At 39.9% G+C, this 19,773-nt stretch overlaps 2 protein-coding genes and 1 pseudogene across 2 annotated transcripts; 1 reads left to right on the top strand and 2 right to left on the bottom strand.

Annotated features, from left to right (window-relative positions):
* The first annotated feature begins 469 nt into the window (after positions 1–469).
* On the top strand, positions 470–1,420 carry LOC123604228 (annotated as a pseudogene).
* A 3,865-nt stretch (positions 1,421–5,285) lies between these two features.
* On the bottom strand, positions 5,286–6,266 carry LOC123604658 (olfactory receptor 1D2-like). The gene has a single exon (XM_045490991.1). It carries the CDS (start codon positions 6,225–6,227, stop codon positions 5,286–5,288), a length of 942 nt encoding a protein of 313 aa, XP_045346947.1. The 5' UTR covers positions 6,228–6,266.
* An 11,001-nt stretch (positions 6,267–17,267) lies between these two features.
* Positions 17,268–18,236, bottom strand: LOC123604657 (olfactory receptor 1G1-like). Its single transcript, XM_045490989.1, has one exon. The coding sequence runs from the start codon at positions 18,207–18,209 to the stop codon at positions 17,268–17,270; it is 942 nt and encodes a 313-aa protein (XP_045346945.1). The 5' UTR covers positions 18,210–18,236.
* Positions 18,237–19,773: the final 1,537 nt, after the last annotated feature.

Genomic DNA, 19,773 nt, shown 5'->3' with positions numbered 1-19,773 from the left:
AAGATGGCCATCAGAGAGCTGAACACCCAGGTCTATAGCCCAGACGAGCTATGTGGGCTGGATAAATACACTTGGGATTCACTGTCATATTTAGGGGAAGTGTAGGAGGATTCTGAGGATCACCAATATTCAAACGATGACTGAACAGGAGACGTTCTCTAAGGACTCTGTGAAGGCATTCCAAGGGAGATAGGGGAAACTTGAAACTGAGGTGTCACCACAGCCAAGAGATGGGAGAGTTTTAAAAAGGAAGAAGTGACTATTAGTGTTAAATGTGATATGTTATCTGATTTAGAGACTTGGAGGCCATTGGAGACTTGTATTTTCAATAGAATCAGCTGCCACCTGTGCCTATATTCTCACTCATCCACCATTTGACAATAGGCCACTTGCAATGGAAATATATTTATTTCTTATACTTGGATTTTAGGGTCTGTTATTTTCTTCATAAATATAATAGAGTCACAGAATGATAGAGAGGAACCAAACTGTGGTCTCAGAGTTCCTCCTTCTGGGCCTGCCCATCGAACCAGAGCAGTGGAATCTGTTCGGTGCTCTGTTCCTGGCTGTGTATGTTACCACTGTCCTGGGGAACCTTCTCATCGTCGTCCTCATTCGCCTGGACTCCCACCTCCACATGCCCATGTATTTGTTTCTTAGCAATTAATCCTTCTCTGACCTCTGCTTCTCCTCTGCCACAATGCCCAAACTGCTGCAGAACATGCAGAGCCAGGTCCCGCTCCTCCCCTATGCCAGCTGCCTGGCCCAGATGTATTGTTACTTGTTTTTTGGAGTTCTTGAGAGCTTCCTCATTGTTGTCATGGCCTATGGTCGCTATGTGGCCATCTGTTTTCCTCTGCAGTACACCACCATCATGAGCCCCAAGCTCTGTCTCTCCTTGGTGGTGCTGTCCTGGGTGCTGACTACTGCCCATGCCATGTTGCACACCCTGCTCATGGCCAAGCTGTCCTTCTGTGCCAACAACATAATCCCCCGCTTTTTCTGTGACATGTCTGCTCTGCTGAAGCTGGCCTGCTCTGGCACTCGAGTCAATGAGTTGGTGATATTTATCATGGGAGGGCTCGTTCTCGTCATCCCATTCCTACTCATCCTCGTGTCTTATGCACGGATTGTGTCCTCCATCCTCAGGGTCCCTTCTGCCAGGGGCATCCGCAAGGCCTTCTCCACCTGTGGCTCCCACCTCTCCGTGCTGTCTCTCTTCTATGGGACAGTTATCGGTCTCTACTTGTGTCCATCAGCTAATAATTCTGCTGTTGAGGAGACTGTCTTGGCCATGATGTACACTGTGATCACCCCCGTGCTGAATCCCTTCATCCAAAGTCTGAGGAACAGAGACATGAAGGGAGCCCTGGGAAGAGTCTTTTGGACTCTTTTGGAAAGAAAGTATCTTTCTCTCTAAAATGGTAACAATTTGGATTTTTACATTATTTAATTCAGTGGGTATAGTAATGTTGATAATGGAATATGACTCTAAATCAGTGTTTTTTTTTCCATTAATTTTAAAGCTATCAAATTTTCTGTTCAGATAAAAACCCTATGCTAAAGGCAAATATGAAAATATGGTATCTACTTAGCTGATTTCAGGTAGAGTTGGGGGCAGGAAACCAGTTTGATGTGAATCCATATTTCCCTTTTGCCAGGTGGAATTGAAGTTTGAAAATAAGACTTATATACCTTTGTGCAAAACATCTATTATTCGTTTCAATTCCGAAATTGTCTTCTTCCAACATCACTGTCATCATTGCTTTTCTTCCTGCTCAAGAATCCTCAGTGATGCACTCAAGTGAAGAAAGAATAAAATCCAACCTTTCTTTCTCACAGAACACAGAGAATCCTGGAGTTCTCAACTTCTCTATACACCTCACTCTCCACTATGAATAAAAGCACTTCTTATTTCCTTCTCTCCATCCATATGCTCACCTCATTCTATCCTTTGATTTTAATTTTATTTTTTGAGCCAGATCAGAAAAATTGTTCTTTACAAAAGAGAATAAGTAGCAAACACTTGCTGGGTGCTTTTGAATGTGTCAGGCACTTTTCTATTAGTCTACCACCTCTATGATGCTGGTCCTATGGTCATCCTCATTCTGTAGGTAAAATGATAGAAAGGTTAATTTACTGCCCAACATCACATAAGAAGTTAAGATTGGAACCCAGTTTGGTGTGTAGCCCAAGATCCTCATGACTACATTATACTGCATCTTGAAACTGCCAAACTGTACTCCCTCCATTGTAGTGGTGCATTCTGTCCAGTTCTAGTCATTTGTCAGATCATGCTTTCACATATTTCTTTCATATCTTCATTTTTCTGATTGAATTGTGATATAATCATAAAGTGTAGAACAAGAATAGTAAGCCCATATTCCAGTGGCCAAGCAGGCAATGTACATGAGTGTTAAGTAAGCCAGACGCTTACCGCAAGGATGCTTGGGTGGCTCAGTTGGTTAAGCATCCGACTCTTGATTTTGGCTCAGGTCATGATCTCATGGTTTGTGAGTTTGGGCCCTGCATCAGGCTCCGTGCTGACAATGCAGAGCCTGCTTGGGTTTCTCTCTCTCTCCCTCTCTCTCTCTCACCCTCTCACATGTGCACACACACACACTCTCTAAATAAATAAATAAATAAATAATCAACTGCAGAAATATGATCAAAGATTTTTTATTTTATTAATATATGGAATATGCCTCTATCATAGCTCAAAACTATATGCCACTGGAGATGATATTTTAACTTTGATATTGAATAAATTATAAATGAAAATAGAAATAATTATTAAATACATTATTGTATTTTGTAACTCCTTTGATTTGGAAGCAAAACCTGGCATCTTTTCTTCTGACCAAGATGTCAGTGTGAAGTCCTTTGTTTTATCTTGAGTTGTTTAGTGGAGAATTTAGGATTGGGTCCATTAACTGGGAGTGATATTTAGATTTTTTTTCCTGTTTAATAATACAAGATCTGTTCACAACCACATGCACTTTGAATATGGATCAAATCTTTGCACAAACATTTATATAATTAGGATCACTTTTCTGGAGGCATAAGTAGAATTCTAATATTCCAATGTTGTCATAATATTTTTCAGTATTATATTGCACAGTGTTCCATTAACTTGAATTTTTGCTCTTCATTTAGTGTATTAATTGGGAAAGGTAAACTAATATGTTCATATAACATATAATGTTATTTTATTGTCATAAAATTGGGAATAAATGAACATTTTACAAGAACTCATCATTCAGCTCCTTAATTTTGTATATGTAGAGCAGTCATTATTTTCATTCCTGTAAATGTATTTTAACTATGATGAGTAGTTTGCATTATTCTTTGCCAAATTATGTTTTCAAAGTACAGTTTTTTCAAAAGGAATCAGTCAATTGAATGACATATTTGTGCAATTATTTGTGACTGTATTTGCAGAGAAGTATTCACAATGTATTCAGACATGATTTGCATGTCAAGATAATCCCATGTATTGAATCAAATCTTCACAAGTGATAGGAGAGGTTTTTAAAAACTTATTGTGTACATGAGTAACTCATTTTCTTTAAACATTTCCAAAACCTTTTTTGGTCCCATGTCTGACCTCCACATAGTGCCAAAGGCTACCATATTGTTTATTCAATTTTTAAAGTGGAGCACTGGCCAGCTGGTTCAATTCATGGGAACGTATTCAGTTTATGATATAATTACTATTCTATTAAGTCTTTTAGTTTTGAAATTTTAGCATTGAAAAATATTATAATAAATGACTCACGTTAGGTGTCATGGAAAATATTGTCACTTTGGATTTATTTTTTTTAATTTTATTCATTTATTTTAAGTAATCTCTACACCCAACGTGAGGCTCAAACTCACAACCCTGAGACCAAGAGTCACATACTCTACCAAACTGAGCCAGCCAGACACCCTGGGTTTAATTTTTAAAAACAAGTTTGATATTATCACTAATACTATCAGAGTGCAGTTTGTAGTAGACTTACTAATTTTGACCAGCTAACATTAAAATTTTGAAGTTTTTTTTCCTCTAATAAATATATAACTAATTTCTTGATATTGTGTCAAATAGGGAATCTTTTCCAAAGTTTCTTTGGAAGGATCAAACCTTTTATCAACATCACAATTAAATATAGTGAATTCAGTGGTATTATTAATGTTTATATTCTCATGTGGCAAAGCACGAATGCTGCTTTCTGTTTGAAGCACATAATTTTTGCTAAATCCCAAAGACCATCATTTACTACTCAAAATCTCTAAAAAGTGTGAAGCCCAATTATTTCATTGAATACAACAGCATTGCACAATATCATTGTTGATTTTATAATCATATTGAAAAATGAATGAAAAACTTCAGTCTTCTTTTTGCTTCTTAAACTTTTCATATCATAACTTTTTTTCTACACTGATCATTGTAAGATTCATTTAATGTAAAATAGGTTTGACACAGGTGCTCTTTGCTTGCTAATTAAACGTGTTGGGATACAGTATATTCCAGAAAGAAACACTCGTGTTTTTCCCCCCAAAATACAATTATTTTTCCATTTTTGGTATCTTCAGTGAATCCAGAAAATATTACCTTCTTTTGAGAAAAGCAGTGCCGAGAAGGCAATGACGCATGCTGACGAACTGGAGAGTTTATGCCGTGTCTGAAAGGACAAAGTGCTACCAAGCACAGGAGGTTGCTTTTGGGTGGGAATGTAGGCCCAGGACCACAAATGCTCCCAGCTGTTTGGCCCCATGTCTGACCTCTGTTATTATAGATGCCCAACATTTTGTGTATCCAATTTATTAAGCAAAGCATTGTCCAATTCTTAGGAGCACATTCTGTTAAGCATAATTATTAAACTATTAACTATAGATTTGGATTTTTATGACAATCTTTCAACTTCTAGTGTTATGTCTTATAGGTAAGATATAGTTGGGAATTTTATTTTATCCATTCAGACATTGTATATCTTTTAGTTGGTGAGTTTAATCCATTTACATGGATTCCACAGCATGGTGGCAATATGATACCGTGGCCACATAAGTTGAAGGTTCTTATTTGCAAAATTCTGGTATTAGTGTTAGTGTTACCTTATTTATTTTGAAGGCTTTTTTGATCAGGGGATCTTGAGTTACACATACATGCCTTTCCTTCACCACGGATACATAAACTCATTCTGAGCTGGAGCTATGTCCTAATCACTCCTGTGTCTCCTATAAGATAATGCCTTGCGTGTGGTAGAAAATTCCCAGTCTCCACTTCAGTCTCCAAAATTACCTCATGTCACCTTCTGGAAGGCTTTACCTAGAAGCAGTCTTCCCAGAGCCCCATGCATGTCCTTGTTCCTCAGGCTGTAGATGAAAGGGTTCATCATGGGGGTCACCACAGCATACATCACTGTGGCTACTGAATCCTTCATGGAGTAGGATTGGAGAGGCTGCAGATATACCATACAAAGTGTCCCATAGAAAAGAGAGACCACAGCCAAATGAGAGGCACAGGTGGAGAAGGCTTTGTATTTACTAGAGGCTGAAGGTATTTGGAGGATGGTTCTGACGATACGAATGTAGGATATCATCATGAACCCAAAGGGGGTGAGGAAGATAAAGATGCCTGTGGTAATCAGCACTATGTGAATGATCTGGGTGTTGGAACAGGCCAACCTCAGCAGAACATACATCTCACAGAAGATGTAGTGGATCTTCCGGGAACCACAGAATGTCACCTTGGTCATGAAGAGGGTGAGGGTGAGGCCATAGAGGAGAGAAAGTGACCAACACAAGGTGAGGAGCAAAATACAGAGTGCAGGGCTCATGGCTGTGACATAGTGGAGGGGGCGGCAGATAGCCACATAGCGGTCATAGGCCATCGTAGCCAGGATGAGATTGTCCAGTGTCACCAAGGAGACCAAGAAATAGAGCTGTGTCAGACACCCCGCATAGGAGATGGCTTTGTTCTGGGACTGAAGGTTCACCAACATCTTGGGGATTGTGTTGGTGACAAAGAAAAGGTCGGTGAAGGAGAGGTTGGCCAGGAAGAAGTACATGGGAGTGTGCAAGCGGGGATCAAAGCTGATGGCCAGGATGATGAGCACATTTCCCACCACTGTGACCAGGTACATGGACAGGAACATCCAGAACAGGACTTGCTGCTGCTCAGGACTCTCTGAAATCCCCAGGAGTAGGAAGTCAGAGATTCTAGTCTGGTTGCCTCCATCCATTTCCCCAACTGTCTACAATATCAGTACCACCAAATGTCTGCTAAGTGTCCTCTATTGAATAAGTACATTCAGATGAGCAAAATAAATTATTTTCTTAGCATTAAAATTATCTTAATTTTATAAAAATATCATTAAAATAGACTCAATTTTATACTTTTTTTTAAACAAGAAAGAAATAACAGACACAGAAACAGAACATGGAAAATGTTTATGAACCTTAATCATTCCAGCAACTGCTAATTTGGCATACTCAATGTTCTAGGAATTATGTCTGTGTCATGTATGAAATCCTATTGTCTTAAATACTCTTGCGGTGCTTAAAGATGATATGTAGTGCATATTGCATAGGTGTTTCAATGATATTTTATGTACATTATAAAAATGGGCATTACACAAGAGAACAAAAAAGAGTAAGCAAAAGTATTGGAAAAGAGAAAGAAAAATAATTATTTGCTGAAATGAGAATTTATCTGGGAAATCTAAGACAATCAACGGATAGGCCATTAGGAATAAAAAGGGCTTACATTGGACTGGACAATCACACAATACGTGGACCCCAAACTAATGGCACTCATGTAGTCATATCATGTAGTTAGTAAGATTGCATTGTCAGAACACTTGAATTCCAGCCCGAGTGCTACCACCGGTCAGTTGTCTGGTAAATCATTCATGCTCTTTAATAGCCCATTTCTTCACGTGAAAATTAAGTCATAATGTGCTTAACACAGAGCCCTTGTCTGCAGTGAGCAGTCAAGAAACATTGCCTATTGTCATTACATGTAGACAATCATCAGAAGCAGGATAGAAGCTGAGGTGAAACAATTGCACCCACACTATCACCAAACAGATCTATGCATTGAGATGTTAACAGGAATCAGACTGGACCTTCACCATCTCCAGTGAGGCATGATGTGTACATTTAAGAATAGATATACCATGGTACCAAACAGAAAGATAAATTTGTGACACTGGTGCATATTCCCTTGAATTAATCTAAATTTAATGTATTGAAACATAAAATTCTAACACGGTTTTTAAGAAATAAAAGATAATCTAAATGTCATCTACAAATAAGCATGAAAATAAGCTAAGAAAATGTAGAAAAAACAGAGTGAGGAGACACTTGCTCTGTGAAATATCCAGGACTCTAAAAATAAAAGAGTGTATTAAGGCTAGAATGAAAGATGAATAGTGTCATTGACTGATGAATAGATAAAGAAGATGTGATATATATATATATATAATATATATATATGCATATATATAATATATATATGCTATGGAATATTATTCCTCCATAAAAAAGAATGAAATCTTGCCATTTGCAACAACGTGGATGGAGCTAGAGAATATTATGCTAAGTGAAATAAGTCAGTCAGAGAAAGACAAATACTATATGATCTCACTCATATGTGGAATTTAAGAAACCAGACAAATGAGCAAAAGGAAAAGAAGAGAGAGAAAAAGAGACAAATTAGAAGACAGACCCTTAATTATAGAGAACTGCTGATAAGCAAAGGGGAGGTAGATGGGGCGATGGTTGAAATAGGTGATGGGGATTAAGGAATGCACTTGTGGTGAGCACCAGGGGTGGTATGGAAATGTTGAATCACTATATTGTATACCTGAAACTAATAATACACTGTATGTTTACTAAATGGAATTAAAATAAAACTTAAAAAAAATTAAAAGGCAACTTCAAAAAAAATGTCCATAGAACTAAAGGAAAACATGTTTAAAGAAGTAAAAGAAGGGGCGTCTGGGTGGCTCAGTCAGTTAAGTGTCCAACTTCGTCTCAAGTCATGATCACACCGTTCCTGAGTTCCAGCCCCACGTCGGGCCCTGTGCTGACAGCTCAGACCCTGGAGCCTGCTTCGGATTCTGTGTCTCCCTCTTTCTCTCCCCCTCCCCTGCTCATGCTCTCTCTCTCTCTCTCAAAAATAAATACTCATTAAAAAATTAAAAACAATAAAGGAGTAAAAGAAGGTATTATGACAATGCCTATCAAATCAAGACTATCAACAGGAGGAAGGAATTTTAAAACATAATCACAGGGAAATTGTGGAGTTGAAAAGTGTCATAATTAAAACAAAAAAGTCCCTGGAAGGGCTCAACAGTGAGTTCGAATGGCAGAGGATTAGTAATCCTATAGATAGATTGATGCAAGCCGAAAAAAGAGAGAAAATGAAGAAAAATGAAGAGAGCCTCAGGGAAATGTGGGACACCATTAAGCACACCAACATATATGTAGCGGGAGTACTGGAAGGAGGAGAGAGAGCAAAAGAGAGGAGCAGAAAAATGTTTGAAGACATAATTAGTGAAAACTTCCCAAATTTATTGAAAAATACTTACACATCTAGAAGCTCAACAAATTCCAAGTAGGATAAACAGAGAGAGACCCACAAACAGACTCACCACCATAAAAAATCTGAAAGGTGAAGACAAGGAGAAATCCTGAAAGCTGAAAGAAACAAATATCTATTTATACAGAAACCCTGATGACATTAACAGTTGACCTAGCAGAAACAATGGGGGCCAGAAGGCACTGGGATAATATATTTAAAGTTAAAACAAAACAATCAAACCCCCAAATCCCATAAAACAAGAATCCCATGTCCAGTGAAGCTCCTCTTCAAAATGAAGACAGTATAAAATACTTCTCAGGTCAACAAAACTGAGAGAATTTGTTCTTACCAGTCCTGCCTTACTTACAAAAAATACTGAAGGAGGTTTTTGAACTGAAAGTAAATGACCCCAGTTGGTAATTTGCACACACACAAGAAACAAAGAATAGTGGTAAAGGCAGTTAGGTAAATATACAATACAGCTTAAGTGCTTATTTTCTCCTTTCTTGCCTTAACTGATTTATGAACCAAGTATATGAAATAATAGGTAATGGTATATTGTCAAGCTTAGAGTGCATAGATATATAACATATTGTCAATAACAGGACAAGGGATGTCAGTGGGATCAAAGCTGTATTGACTAAGGAAATGACTATAGAAAGGTAAAGTCATAATTATGACAATATATTGTTGGGTTATATGCTTATATAAATATGTGTATATATATGCTTATATATATACTGGGTTACATCTCTCTCTCTATATATATAGATATAGCATCTAACATTAATAGATGTTATACCTATAACAATAATAGTACAAAAAAGAGGGGAAAGGGAATAGATCTCCACAAGAATTGTTTCTATAGATCACTGGAATTAAGCTAGTACAGATCTGAAGCTGCTTCTCATATGTTAAGGTGTATATAGGAGACCCTAGAGCAGCCACTAAAAAAAAAAATCCAACTCTCAAAGAATATGGCTTCAAAATCATTACAGAAATTAAAATTCTACATTAGACACTATTCATTTAATGGAAAAGAAATCAGTTAAAGGAGGAATAGAGGCACGACAAGACATGAGACATGTAGGAAACATTATTACCTTCTGGTCTTTGTGCTTTTATAGTTGCCCTACCCTACATTTTGCTTAAATGTCTGTTTCCCACAAGACTGTGAGTGCCTCAAGAACAGGAACATTTTCATCATTGTATCCCAGGGCCTTGCATGGCACCAGACACAGCATAGGCTCAACGTATGAAGGTGGAACTGAACTGTATGGAGTATTAGGCATTCCATGCATTTGAAATGAATGAATGAAGTACAGTGATCGGCGCCAAGAGCTTTTCAGTAACACTACGGATAAAATGCAGTTGTTCGAAAAATCAACCAGCGTGCCAGGGTAAGTGGGCCTGTTCTGGAATTTCAATCTGGAATACGATGAATTCAAAGTAGCAGCTAAACAAACACATGCAGATGTGCGGACAGGGAGTAACCCAGGGGATTAAAATAGCTTGGAGCTCCAGTTGAAGGGTAAGGGAGAAGGCCCAGCATTTAGCAAATGAACAGATTTGTTATCTTCACAAAATTCGATCCCCACATATCCAGTGTGGGTGGTACAGCGGGAGGATATTTTGAGTCAGAAGTTTGGGTCCAAGTGCTAGCTTAACACGTATGAGCCAACAACTACCTCCTACTGAGCACTGGCTAGAAAACGTGTTGTAAAATTTTGTATTTAGTTCACACAAAATCACAAATTGACTCTAATATTCCAATTTCTTGATAAGGTGGCTAAGGCTTAGGTTAATGAGTTGACCAAGTTACAACCAGGAACTGATCAAGTGGAAATGCGAGCCCCCTTCTTCTGTCTCCAAAGCCCACGTCCCAAGCAGTTTGCCACACTTGGGAGAAGACGAATAATGCCCACCCGAATGGACGTTTGGAGAAAGAGATGAAATGCTGTGCATGGAAGCACTTCTTCAGCCTAACCGGAAGTGATTGCAAAGGGAGCTCTATTCTGAACAATTTTCTCAAACTTCTATCTCCTACCTCCTCCAGTAGGAAACCCTGCTCTCAGGACAAAGAGGCATCAGGGGCCCTAGTCTCTTCCCCATCCTGGGCCTGGCTCTCCCTCTACCTCAAACAGAGCAGTCTCAGCCCGCCTATGTCTGCAGAGAGTGACTCACAGGCAGACTTGTCAGTGGCCAGCCCCTCGGTGCTGTCTACATGGGGGAGAAATGAGTGCCAAAATGTATCGTCTTGGGCTTCCCATACACGGGGTGTTATTTGTCCAAGTCAGCAGCTAGGGAGTAAACCAGAGACAAAGAGAAGAGCCAGGCTATCTCCCAGAGAAGCTAGTGCTCTGCCAGTGAAGAGGGGTGGGGTGCGGGGGTTGGGGTGGGGGAAGGGGGAGTGGATTCCCTATCACAGAAGGCATTCAGACATTATCATGCAGGCGGAGTGGTTGTTTCAGAGCTGATTCAGCTTTTGTGGAAGTAGGTGAAGGTTAAGATCTCTTTTAACTCTAAGATTCCAAACCATAGAGTAATCATATGGTGGTCCTTCGGCATTTGCGTGAAAACGGAAGTACCCTTAGCACAGGCTCTAGAGACTTTCCGTATATACAACTTCCCATATCTGTGGTTTATTACCATATAATTCACCTATGGTTCAATACCATGAATGAGATAGTTTGTTCTCCTAGTACTTAGGGAGAGTTTTCGCTGAAAAGATCTGCCAAGGTCATGGAGTGATTTGGTGGCAGGGACGAGGCTTTGACCAGGAGTTCAAGTCACAGGTTTGCTTTGTTAGCCTAGAAGTGGGAGAAGGTAGAAAGCCTGGAAACTTGAGGCTAGCAAAAGAAAGACGGCTTTCCTCTTAGAAAAATGGTTGACCAATAATGGGGAACTGATGGGTTCATTCCAGAGATCACTCCAAGAACACCCAAATGGCCTAAAATGAAAAAGAGCACAGTGGTAACTCCCTGAGTGACCCCAACCCTGAGCACACCAGCTACCCCCTCTGTTTCTGCCATGGAGACAAAGGCCTTCCATCTCCTTAGACCTCATCAGAAACAACGTCCCTCCACAGCCTATTTGCCTGGTTCAGGGCCCTCTGGGATATCTGCCCCACAGGGGGGAAGGAAGGAAGCAGGGAAGAGCGCTGGGGAAAGGCAGAGGACACCCAGAGGGAATACTATCTTTGCTTTCTAGCCCTCAAGGCAAGTGTCCCCCACATTTTAGTGTGCATCAGAATCACCTGTGATACTTTAAAACAAAAAGCTGCTTTTCTGGTCTCCTTCCTGGAAAGACTGGCTCTATTTTGAGAACCAAGTCCTTTTTAGCAATCACCTGGTGATTCTGATTGTACAGAAATGCTGTTCTGAGTCTGTGGGTTCTGAACACTTGTATGGTCAGCTGGCCTCAAAGACAGAAACCCCTTTCCAGGTTAGCTCTGCAGGGAGGGGGAGGGTATAGGGGTGGTATGGAAAAGTAGTCCCTCCTTGATGTTGGAAAACTGGCCTTTGGTACCTCTTCTGTTGCTCCCCAGCTGCAGGACCTTGAGGAGGGCATGCAACCTCCCCGAGCCTCTCCGTCCCACCCGTGAAGCCTTCCTCGCAGGCTCGGGAATGACACGCAACAGAGCTTGTGACAGCACTTTGAAAACTGGAGAGCACTGAAAAGATTGGAGGGGTTATTAGTTACCTTTAAACACTAAGAGGTTTGATTCTATGAAGATTCTGTCAAAGTTTGTGAGTCTGTTTGTGAGAGAGAAAATAGAGAAGAGGGAAGATAAGAAAGGAGGAAAAAAGAGAGAACATGAACCTGTGACATGCAGACCTTACCCACTGTCCTGTGCTGCTCTCAGAATTTTCTGGTTCTGCTGCCTCGTTTCCTCTCACATAGGGTATCAATTCGATCAAGACATAAAGGACCCTAAAACATTGCTTTCTGAGTAGGACTTGGCAATTTGTCCCGTCGGCGACAGTGGGAAGGAGGATATTGGTGCCTGGACCTTCAGTCCCTGTAAAAGAGGAGACAGTGTGGAAGGCCGTGGACGCCCTGATGACAATTCGGCATCTGGGAATTGAAGCCTGTGTCCCAGGTTCATGAAGGAAGGGGGTGTACTGGGAGCACAACAGGCCTGCCTATCTGTTTTGGAGAGGCCTTGGGGAGGCGATCCCATGACAGCTTGTTGAGATGAACCTGGATAATTGCTCCAATGTTTGTATCTGTTAGGAAGGGTCTTGGGAAATGAGTCTTATTTACCAATATTTGAAAATTTCGGTAGGAATTTTGACAAACTGACAAAATATGAAAAACCAGAACTTGCATAAAAAAACACATTGTCAGCACTTCGCACGCCTCACGCTCTCCTGCAGTCACTGTTTCTGCAAAGAGTAACCACTCCGAAGAGCATAATTTAGTTTTGCCCGTATTTGTACTTTATGTAAGTGGAAGCACGTAGTTGTACTCTTTTGTGTCCGTTTCTTTTACTCAGCATTGTATGTGACGTTCATCCATATTGCGGCACGTGGTTGTAGATTGCTCATTGCTGTACAATGCTCTGTTGCGTGACTATGCCACTGAAAGAAATCCACTCTACCTTGCTGAGTTCTAGTAGTCTCTATTTCTGGCTACTGTGAATAGTGCAGCTACACATACTTCCTGGGCATCTATACTTTATGTGAAGTGATTTGTTGTTTTGGCTTTATCATTTAGATCTGTTAGTAATCTAGAATGGATTATAATGTCTGGTGAGGTAGAAGTCAAGGTATATTTTTTTCCCACAAGTGTGGATATCCAACTAAATCTTTAAAAAAAAAAGTTTTTTTTAAATGTTTTTATTTATTTTTGACACGGAGAGAGAGACAGAGCACGAGTGGGGGAGGGGCAGAGAGAGAGGGAGACAGAATTTGAAGCAGGCTCCAGGCTCTGAGCTCTCAGCACAGAGCCCTACATGGGACTCAAACTCGCAGACTGCGAGATCATGACCTGAGCCGAAGTTGGACGCTCAGCCGACTGAGCCACCCAGGCGCCCCTCCAACTGAATCTTAAACATGCTGTGTTTCTCCATTTTTCTTTTTGGCTCACTTTATTTTTATTTATTATTCTTTTAACTATTATTTTTTTCTTTCTCCAAATTTTATTTAAATTCCTGTTAGTTGACATACAGTGTAATATTTGTTTCAAGTGTAGAATTTAGTGATTCATCACTTACACACAACACCCAGTGGTTATCACAAGTGCCTTCCTTAATACCCATCACCTATTTAACCCATCCCCCTGCCCACCTCCCCTCCAGCAACCATCAGTTTGTTCTCTATAGTTAAGAGTCTGTTTTTTGGTTTGCCTCTCTTTTATTTCTGCCCTATGTTCATTAGACCTAAATGGGAGACAGGAAACCATCAAATTCTAGAAGAAAATGCAGGCAGTAACCTCTTTGACATTGACCATAGTAACTTTTTTCTAGATATGTCTCCTGAGGCAAGGGAAACAAAAACAAAATAAACTATTGGGACTTCATCAAAATAAAAAGCTTCTGGGGCGCCTGGGTGGCTCAGTCCGTTAAGTGGCTGACTCTCAGTTTCAGCTCGGGTCATGATCTCACGATTTTGTGAGTTTGAGCCCCGCATCAGGCTCTGTGCTGACAGTGTGGAGCCTGCTTGGGATTCTCTCTCTCCCCCTCACTCTGGCCCTCCCCTGCTCACGCTGTCTCTGTCTCTCTCAAAGTAAATCAATAAACTTAAAAAAATAAGTTCAATATTCAATATTCAATATTGAATATTTGAATATCAAAAATATTCAATAAATAAATAAAAAGCTTCCACACAGTGAAGGAAACAATCTATGAATGGGAGAAGATGTTTGTAAATGACATTCCTGATAAAGGGTTAGTATCAAAATATATAAAGAAGTTTAAAACTTAATATCCAAAAACAAATAATCCAGTTAAAAAGTGGGCAGAAGACATGATGACATTTTCCAAAGAAGGCACACAGAGGGCTAAGAGACACCTATTTACTTCAAACAAATAATAAGGTGGGGTAGTCTTCAGAGTAGAAGTCTTTCACATCTTGGCTAGATTTATTCCCAAGCGTTTATTGCCTTTTATTAAATAATTCTCAGATTTCAATGCTTACAGAAGAATAATAATCCATACCCACAATTATACTATGTTATTACATATTTACCAAGCTAGTAAAATGAATAACAATAGTGAAACATTATTGGTGGGACGATGGGTAAACAGTTATAGTTTCATGGCAAATGGGCAGTATAGGACAGAACTTTAAAACTATCCATATGTGCATGTGGATGGATTTATTTTTAAGAATGTAGGCTAAGAGAGTAAATCATATGAGAAAGTAATGCTTGTGGAAATGATATTTTTTAATATTCAAAATTTTGAATTAATCCTCAAACAGCACTGTAGGGCAACATTTGACAAAACTATGGTGTGAGGGTGTATTGACGTACCTCAGAGGGTATAATTATGACAAATGTGTAAACTGTGTTGTTACAAAGACATTCACAGACAAAATATAAATATGGAAGAGTAACATAATTTAAGTTAAAAGCTGGAACTAAAAATATTGGTGAATATTTAAGCAGTGGAAGACGCACGTCTGTCAATGAATTAGGAGAGCATATGAGATAGTACACACTTATGTATTTTAAGTTAGCTGGTAAAGTTTTACTCTAAGTTTAAGTAGCTGGTAAGCATGGTTTCAAAGGTAGACTGAAATCATCCCTGCACATGAATCCCAGCAAGTAGGTGATTCTACATTAAACCCAAAATGTTCTTAAAAAGGATGGTTGAAACACAGGATCCCATCTAGTTTCACAGAGCAGGCCATGGGTGACCCCTTAAGTTCTTGTGAGCGAATTTGCATTAACTACTGCTGCTCAGATTTAATTTTAATAAGGACTACTGCCACGGCGGTTAACATTTATTGACAACATACTATATATCCTAGGGGCACCCAGTTGGCTCAGTCACTAGAGCGTGTGACTCTTAATCTCAGAGTCATCACATTCAAGCCCCATGTTGGGCGTGGAGCCTACTAAAACAACAGCAACAACAACAAACAAACAAACAAACAAACAAAACCATGTACTAGGCATTCACCCTTTATATACTTATACGAATATCTCACTTAAATATCACAAACAATGCTTTAACATACATTACCGTATTTAAACTTCCTGACAACACAATAAGGTAGTTTATATCTGCTTTGAAAGGTTAAGTAATTTCCCAGGGTCACACAGCTTACAAGCAGCAGAGCTAAGATTTGAACTTGCTGCAGTCTATCTATCTAACTGTAGAGCCAAAGTTTACCACTTTGCTGTACTAACTTTTATTGTCAGAAGATAGTATGTAAGCTTACTGTAAGACAAATGGGGATCAAGGGAGCTGGCCATCAGAAATTGACTTCTACTGGAGGAGATATTATCTACAGTAAACACAACCTATGTCATTAAGCATGCAGCCAGATACCTAAAGGGAAATAGGCAAGAACAAAAAATAGTACCCCATGGTAGCTTTTTATTTTCTTATGGCGTCTAATTGGTTAGGGTGTACCTTATTATACATGTATTTGTCAAAACTCTTGGTGACTTAGCTCTCCAAGTCCTTTTTGGTAAAGCTCAACAATAATCAGTAAGTTATGAAAATATTGGCCTGAGTTGATCTTGGGAGCAATATAGAACAGTGTGGGCTGCAAACCATATTTGTTATGAGCTGGTGAAGGTGGTCCTGAATAAATAAGTTTGAACTTTATTCTGCAGGCAGTATAAAGCCCCTGGAGATTTCTAATAGGGTGGTAGTCATATTCAATGAAGGTTAATATGATTGTGGTGTGCAGAATAGATGGGATGGGGAGAGATTAGGGACTGAGGAACATCTAGGAGGGGGTTTCAATCATTCAGCTAAGAGACTATGAACTGTCCATAAGATCATTCTTTCCTGGTCCCTAACTTTATGAGTGCAACCATGGCATTGGGGTTTAGCACATATTAATGGTGCCAGGCGTTGTGCCAAATGGTAAGCATTGGTATTGCAAAGATGAAATTGACTTGGAAAAACTTTCCCCAAAAATAAAAATTAAATCTTCATGAAAGTAACAATTTTCATAATTTAAGATGTTAAGAGGGATGGGGGTCTCGGATGCCTGGTAAAATGTTACAGTAGGTCTACCTAAGGACTCCACCCTGTCAAACCCTTCCTTTCCAGTCCCGGGTTCTATTATCTCAGCATGGGGACTTCACAGATATGGGGATTCCCAGTGTCAAAAACACTGTTGGTAGGAATCCAAGTCACCAAGGTCACAGTGATGGTGGGGGAAAGTTATCTTTCCCTGAAGCTTATTCTTGGACACATACAATAGCGCAACCAATATTTCCTTATTTTGGTCACGAGTTGTTTCAGAAGTATTCAAGTACATCCTTTATTATATTATAAATCTGAATCGCTGTGATTTTAGGGCATTATGATTGTAAGAAATTAAGTTAATGAATGATATTGGCCTGATGATGGGTATGTTTGGAGAAAGTCCTGTAGGTTAGGCATGAAGATTTCAAGTTCAGATCACAGGTCCTGAAAGTGAGGTCTCCATTTTCTCTCATTCCTTAGTGCTTATATGGTGAATGCAATTAAGTGGAGATCCCCATATTGGATGTGAAGTCACCACTGCTAAGGGGAAGGGATTTTGCTAACCCAAATTAGCTTTCTCAAGGAAGACTTGATGTCTCTGTTCCTCAAGCTATAGATAAAGGGATTCAGCACTGGGGTTACTACTGTGTACATCACTGATGCAACTGTGCCCTTCTGTGCTGAGCGGGTCGAGGGGGGACTGAAGTAAACACAAAAGGAAGTCCCAAAGAATAGAGAAACCACAGAGAGATGAGAGCTGCAGGTGGAAAAGGCTTTCTGCTTCCCCTGAATTGAGGGGATCTTCAGGATGGTCGAGAAAATATGTGCATAAGAGATTATCAGGCAAAGCACACAAACCAGTCCTGCAAGGCCCCCGACAGTGAAAATCACCAGCTCATTAATGAAGGGATCCGTGCAGGACAGACTCAGAAGTGGGTTGATGTCGCAGAAGAAGTGTGGGATCTTGCGTTCGGCACAGAAGGACAGATTGTTCATCAAGAGTGTGTGTAGGAGGGAGTGGAGGGCATTCATAATCCAGGATGCAGAAACTAGGAAGACACAGAGCCCAGGGCTCATGACCATGACGTAATGGAGCGGGTAGCATATGGCCACATATCGATCGTAGGCCATGACAGCCAAGAGGAATGCCTCCAGCATCACAAACAGCATGAAAAAATACAGTTGCGATAGACACCCTGCATATGAGATGGCCTGATTCTGGATCCATATGTTTGCCAGCATCTTGGGGACTGTGGTGGACACAAAGCAGGCATCGGCAAGAGAGAGGTTGGCCAGGAAGAAGTACATGGGCGTGTGGAGGTGGGCATCAGCAATGATGGCCAGAATGATGAGGAGGTTGCCGCCCACTGTGACCAGGTACATGAGCAGAAACAGCCCAAAGAGGACTTCCTGCTGCTCTGGCTGCTTGGAAAGCCCCAGGAGGACAAATGCTGAGATGCTGGTCAGGTTTTCCCACTCCATTTGTTGGTAAGCAGAAAGATGGATTAATTGAATGAAATTGGTAAGCTCTGGTTTGTAGACTTTGAAAATGATGCAGTATTCCAACGTTGATCTTCTAGTGTGAGATGGAATCATGACATATCCAATATTTAACTGCTTATAATGCACAAAAATGGCAGTTTCAACTGAATATTTGCAAATGCCTGTGCTTTCTGCCATGGGATACCAAAGATTTGTCTGCAACGGGGGGAGGGGGGGAGAGGTTTCTTTTTAAAAAGTTTTATTATATAAGCACGAATCCAATACATATACTTTTTTATTATTTTAAGTGACATACTTTTAAAAATTCATGATATAAAGCTTTGACCTACATAATGAACTGTTTACAAAACTCATCAAATATAAACAAAAGCTTGCCTTTGCTTGTTCTTAAGCAGTGAGGAGCTTTTAGTCAATCATTGTCGCCGATTTCTGTGCACTTTGTCCAGTCTTGCCTTTCTCCGACTGTGTTAACTAGACCAGGAGTCAGCAAACCAGAAAACCAGAGCCAGATCCTCCTCACACATTTTTTTTTGGCATGGACCTCAAGCTAAGAATGTATTTTACGTTTTTAAGGGTGGTAAAAACCCCCCACAAACCCCACAAACCTTAAAACAAAGAGGCAGATGCAACAAAGGCCACACGTGACCCCCACAAAACCTAAAACCGTTACAACCTGGCCATTCATAGTAAGTTTACTATCCCCTCTGCCAGACTGTAAGTTCTTGGACATCATGATGCAAACGCTGTTCACCTTTATACACTTAGCCTAATACATGCTTGCTGACACATAATAAGTGATCAATAAATTTGTTGAATTTATGAAAAATTACTTGGTGTTCACTGGTATGGAGGAGTCATATCAAGTCTGGAACTAATGTTCTAGCTATTTAAGGAGTTCTGAAGAGGCAATTACCAGCACCTTGCGGGAAGAGACTTGAGCATGGGCTGTGGCAAAATAGATATCATACTGACAAAATTCGTATGTCCCTTTAATCCTTAATATGCAGTCGTTCTCGAAAGTAGCTTGCTAGCTAAGACTACTTCCCTAGCCAAATTGACATCTAGGTGTGGACATGTGACCAGCTCTTATTTGAGTGAATGAGGGATTTATCTTTTTTCTTCAGCTTGCTGTATTCGAAGAGCAACCAAAGTATGACATGCATACACACACACACACACACAAATCATAGTATGTTATGAAGTGTTTGCATGTAGCAGTAGCAGGATCAGTCATGTGTTACAGCTGCATCTTAAAACCATTCATTTAAACATATAATTTGAGCAACAATACCATAACTGTATACCAATACATATACTTTGAAGCTAGGTTGGAGTTGTTTCTTCACAAAACTCTTGTGGTATTCATGTGGACATTGTGACATTAATCCATCCAAAGATTTCACAGGTCAAGTAAATCTTTAGCATATTTCCCCAATATCTTGAAAAGCATGGCTATTGGAAAAAAGGATGTGGAATTGGTGGAAAGCATACCTAATGCTGAAATCATTATCGCCATCAGCTGGTCTGGTGAGAAATCTGGGTG

Source organism: Leopardus geoffroyi, chromosome E1 (assembly GCF_018350155.1).
Source record: "Leopardus geoffroyi isolate Oge1 chromosome E1, O.geoffroyi_Oge1_pat1.0, whole genome shotgun sequence".
NCBI classification, from domain to species: domain Eukaryota; kingdom Metazoa; phylum Chordata; class Mammalia; order Carnivora; family Felidae; genus Leopardus; species Leopardus geoffroyi.
The sequence above is the reverse complement of the archived record's forward strand: the minus strand, read 5'-3'. Positions and strand labels throughout refer to the sequence as shown.

Coding starts and splice junctions, on each gene's coding strand:
- LOC123604658 (XM_045490991.1), bottom strand. CDS start 6,227: ATGGATGGAGGCAACCAGACTAGAATCTCTGACTTCCTACTCCTGGGG.
- LOC123604657 (XM_045490989.1), bottom strand. CDS start 18,209: ATGGAGTGGGAAAACCTGACCAGCATCTCAGCATTTGTCCTCCTGGGG.